This window comes from Helobdella robusta, assembly GCF_000326865.2.
Source record: "Helobdella robusta unplaced genomic scaffold HELROscaffold_39, whole genome shotgun sequence".
Taxonomy (NCBI): domain Eukaryota; kingdom Metazoa; phylum Annelida; class Clitellata; order Rhynchobdellida; family Glossiphoniidae; genus Helobdella; species Helobdella robusta.
The window spans coordinates 587,579-593,172 of record NW_008704865.1 but is presented as its reverse complement, the minus strand read 5'-3'; the positions used below and the strand labels follow the sequence as shown (position 1 = coordinate 593,172).

The 5,594-nt window shown below is 31.1% G+C and overlaps 1 protein-coding gene across 1 annotated transcript in view; it reads left to right on the top strand.

Moving 5' to 3' along the window:
• Positions 1–3,349: 3,349 nt before the first annotated feature.
• Positions 3,350–5,594, top strand: part of HELRODRAFT_176715 (hypothetical protein) — a gene marked incomplete at both ends in the record, with an annotated part of 5,433 nt that continues 3,188 nt past the window's right edge. The window contains 6 exons of the mRNA XM_009024069.1: positions 3,350–3,550; positions 3,697–4,318; positions 4,384–4,597; positions 4,847–4,964; positions 5,045–5,238; positions 5,387–5,530. Coding sequence (XP_009022317.1) covers positions 3,350–3,550; positions 3,697–4,318; positions 4,384–4,597; positions 4,847–4,964; positions 5,045–5,238; positions 5,387–5,530 — 1,493 coding nt within the window. The remainder of the gene's footprint in view (positions 3,551–3,696; positions 4,319–4,383; positions 4,598–4,846; positions 4,965–5,044; positions 5,239–5,386; positions 5,531–5,594) is intronic.

Genomic DNA, 5,594 nt, shown 5'->3' with positions numbered 1-5,594 from the left:
AGTAATGCAAATGCATAGTTTGCATGCAAGTATATAAGTTCATAGACTATTTAAACATATCAATACATATTTGAAGACATTGCATATATTATAGATCTATACATACAATATAAATGGTTTTAATACATAGATACATACACACATACCTATGTACAAACACAGATACCTACATACATGCATGCATACATACATATATATGTGTACAAATACACATAAACACATAGTCAAATACAAACAGTAGCATTAAAAATTATAATAAAATAAATTGAGAGCTTTGGATCATCTACATTTATCAATATAGTCTCTTTAGTTAACTATAGAAAATTCTGCCAATTGAGTAACAGAATTTTTTATGATTTTTCATAGTGATAATAATAAAAAGAAGAAAAACAATTATTCTTATTATTATTATTATAACTACTACTACTACCATGTGTTGCTGTTGTCAGAGCAAATGTATAATAGTTATATTCAAAAGCAGCTAAATCAATTCTTCATTCATTCATAGCTTCAATCATTTAGGCACACTAACACACACGCTCATATACACACACAAACTCACTCACACTCACCACTACTACCACACATTATGAATGATGTGATTGTATTATTATTGTTCTGTTTATTCTATGCTTATTAGTTTAAACAAAAATTACAGTAAATGTTTATCTTAGAATCCATAATGTTATATTCCATAAAAACATTAACATAAAGTTCTTACAAAATATTTTTCAAATATAAACTGAATACCAAAAATTTAATTAATTAATAATTAATAAGGATATTACTGAGAAGAATAATAAACTGAATAAAAATATGTACAAAAGATTTTTTACGAAATCTACTTTTTTATTTCCAGCTTCTCCCACTGATGTGAGAAAAATATCATTTCTAGAGCCTTTAGAAACAATGGATACTTTGCTACAAGCACATTAAATTATTATAAAATCATCATTGATGTTATATTAACCAGGATTTTAATAAAACAACAAATAAATATAATGAATTAGTGAAAAATGAATTTTTTGTCTATTCTACTATGCCAAAACTGGAATGAAAAAAATATTAAGTTTAGATTGATTAAATATGGAATAAATGTTATAATTCACAGTCGATCAAGAAGATACAATAAAAAATAGTATTCAAAAACACAAAACACACTAATTTGAAAAAAATATAATAGCGAATTTGTAAATTTAAAAATAGTTTTATAAATATTTATGAGATAAAGAATATTTAGAATATATTAATATTCTATAAATAAAATAAAATATAATATAAATCAATACACTTATTGCATATCACCTATTTTTATACTGGCACCTTGTACCTATAACTTTTAACTAGATTTTTTTATAAATTCAATGAAGTTTATGTAAGTAGCAAACCTCCTGTCCAGTTGGAAGGTGCTTTGCTAGCTTCACTTTGGCAAAGTTACCTTTCCCTATTGTTTTAATTAGGTGATATTTGTTGACATTGGCGACATCTTCAGAATGAAGAAAAGATGGTTTTTGACTTTCTGATTTATGTACCTGGAAATTAAATTAGAATCAGCCTGTTTTGTTATCCAATTGATCATGTCATGAACAGTTAATACATAGTTCTATGCTCCTCTCCGCATTAATACTTTTCAATTTCAATGTTTAATTCAACGGTAATAAATAACAGATATTAGAATTAAAAAAATTTTGAAGTAAAATACAAACTAGAAATAAATAAGATTTAAGTTAAGATTTAAAATACAACATATAATACAATACAGTCATTTCATAAATTGTAAATTAATATAAAATCACATCATATCATACATTAATAATGTCATTTATTAATTACATACACATACTTTGCTCGGCTTCTTTTGTTCACTGCTGTTGTTGTTGTTGGCATTTTGATGATTATCTGATGCCGTCTGCTTGAAAGATGGTATTTTCGTGATATGGTTGGCTGCCATTATTTTGTTAATGTGAAGAGAAGACACTAGCCAAGAAAATAACAAACGGAACTTTTTAAAAATTTAAATCGAAAAAATAGTGTCTCTCCCCCCAGTAAAATTTCCCATTAATAATCTTCCAAGGACAAGCAACAAGCCAACAACCACTAATCCTTAATTCAATCGACCAGAAGATTCCAACTACGTACCAGTACCGGTAAATAAAAATTATCTATCGTAAAATAAAGACAGGTAAGTCAGTTGATAATCTCTATCTATCTCTATGGATTCTGGTACTGTGAACTGAGAAGAGCCAGGATATCACAAAATTTAAATTCTTTGACGAGTTTGAAGTCGTCTTTTTCCGAAAACTTTTAAATAAAAATAAATTAAAATTGTGATAATTTTCCTTGAAATGATGTTTCGAACTCAGCGCCTAACTCTTAAAAATTAAAAATAATTTTTCGCTACATGACTTCATAGGGGAAGACTTTTCAGAAATAGGAGCATAGACCTGAACAATATATTTTTAAATTGTTTTAATATATTGTCTATGTTATGGAGCGCTAATCGTACTTGCCAAAAAAGTATTTAATAATTGATTTAAAATTTGCATTAATGTATAGATAGAATAAATCAATTCATCAATAAAATATTACACTGCATAACTTGAAATTTTTCAAATTCGTTAACTTCTATATTTTAATTTAGGAATGTTCAAATGCCTCAATCGGTCTGCATATTTCAGATAAGAACACTCTTTTACCATTTGGTTGACCTTTTCTGAACTCTCTCGATGGCTTCAATTTTACGCTGAGCTATATGGCAGGTCGAATAAGTGATTCTATAGACATCTTTTGAGATTACTTCAACTTATGGTGCTGAAATTCTTCAGACCGGCAGGTAACGGATTCCAATTTGGACAGCTGAGAAAAAAAATCTTCTATGTGTTGGAAGGAGACCACATATACACAATATTGTATGAATTTTACTGAATAGTTGAATTTATTTATATGATATATATTATATATATTAGTAAAAGTGAATAAATTTTATTAAATTATCAACGTTGACGTCAGATGTTTATTTAAACAAATAAAATAAAGTAAACACACATGTTTACATATTATGGGCATAATAATATATATTAAGAAACACACTTATTTTAAATATATAAAGTAATAAACAACATGCTTCGCGATAACATTTTACTGTTTTACGTCGCGAGAAGTATATCGATATTTAGGCTTACGTCTGGAACGGCTGGAGTAAATTTTAAGATACCCACTCACGTAAAATAATGGGAAACATTAATCTAGACAAAGAAAATTTTGTAATTGATTAAGAAATAAGTAGATAACAACTGGAATTATCAAAGAAAATGTATTTTCTTGAAAAAGGTTTATCGTGCATTTGAACATGGGCTTAATAGTTTCAATGTTCATTTCGAGTAACGAAGCCAAATGGCACACGCTCTACAGAATCGTCTGCGTCCAACTCTTCGTTCTCAGTTGTTGTATTGCATTGAGAAAGACCGTCAGTCGTAAGAAGAAGCCGTCGCTGAAATATTTGCATGCCATCGTCGCTACTTTCGAAGTTTCCTTCATATCATACGTTGAGGTAATTCTATTTACAAAAATTATTATTATCAAGATAATTTATATTATATTATTTTTATAATTACTTCCATAAAATTTGTTTTAAGCGGCGTCATCATTGAAAAATGTTATTTGCCGATAAACAGTTAATGTATGAATTAATTGCAGACGATCATATACAAAATTTCCGGCCTGAATCCGTTCATGATGTCATTCTTCCTGACGGCTATCTTCTACCACATAGTGGACTCCTTCGATGATTGGTCCAATTGCGGTCCTCCGGTCCTTCTCAACAATACTCTCATTGATCCATTCATTAAAGTTTTTGCACCCGAAGCTCCACCCATTAATGCAATTAGGACCAATTATGAAGCTCCAACCACTGGTCCAATTAATGCAAATCAAGAAGCGAAACACAACGTTAAGGATTTAACAAAAGAATCTAATGGAGGTCAAAAAATTTTGGAAGATAAAATAACTTTGAAGAACAAACTCTGGGACGTTTTCAATCGATGTTTGCTGGTGGTCATCTTTCAGTACGTTCTAAGCAGCATCATGCACGCGATACTAGAGTTAGAGTTTGAAGAGGATGACGTCAAATGTCTGACGTGCTGCAACCACGACCATTCCATCACTGTCTTCCTCATCCTGCTCACGGCCGCTCTCGAATTTTCTGCAAGTTTTGCAGTTGAAGCGCTGTTGACGCAAAGTGAACGGTTGAGGTGTGTCTCGAAAGTCACACTGGACTCCATCTTCAAACTCATCATCACATCCATCCTCTTCCTCTTTGGTATACCTTCAACAGCTTTTGTTAAATTCATTGGGATAAAATTTTTGTAATGTACTTGAAAACAGGATTGCCATTTGTAAGAATTGAACTTTCACCTTACATTGGACTGTTGTACATAAGCCAGCAGAGTAGCAAGCCCACCTACCTCATGATGCATTGCGTTTCCTCCTTCCTTGGTGTCATGGCTGCCTTCCTCTGGTTTCAAAAACCCGATTACCCACAGGACTACACTAATTTAGATGGTCCTGATCACCAACAATACTCGAAAATGGACCAAAGGTTATTGGAAATTTTATTTTTTGAGAAAATATTCAAACTCTGATCATGGGTAATCTATTTAAAAAAATGCGCGTTTCAGTTTAAGTTTGAAATGGTAGAATTTGGGAAAATTATATAACTTTGAATGCAAACTTGCATTTGTTTTTAACTCTACTAATCGGCTTCTAACATTTTAGGTAAATGTTATTTTACAATTTATTTTCACTCATATTTCAACATGAATTTTGAGCTAATAACTAAAATATAAAGTTTAAACAACTTTGAAGGAAAAGGAATGTTCATCGAGGAAATGATCCAAATGAACAACAACAACACCAACAACAACAACGACTACAACATCCCCACCACCTCCACCAACAAGAAAAATGTGAACGCCGAAACATACTGGACCACTACAAACGGCAGAATGAACTTCTCCGTTGCAAGCAACAATCACACCACCACCAGCACCAACAACAGAAATTGAAACATAGAAGGGTCAACCAGAAGGTCATCGACAAATACCTGAGAGATATGAAGTGTGATTGGTTGTACAGTGAACCCTACGAACACAGGTCCGCCAACAACAACACAGCGCTGAGTTGCAACAACAACAACGACGATCCCAGCGAAACTAACAACTCTTCAGATTCTTCCGCCAGGTAGTGTTTGCATTTCACAATGGGACATAAAATTTTCTATTTTAATTATGAAAATTGCTTGGAAAAATATTTTCATTGAATATTTTTCTATATTTTTTATCTAAATGAATTTGAACAACATAAAAGGCAAATACGTCACTATCAACAGAGTAAACAATATCAACAACAACAACATCAGCAAAAATATTCGCAACCTCAGCAACAACAACAACATCATCAACAACAACAACATCAACAACAACTTCATCAACAAGATAAAAAACAAACACAATACGAACAACAACAGCAACGGGTGCACGTAAACCAAAAACCTCCACAACAACATTATGTCATGAACCAAAATATCAACAACATTA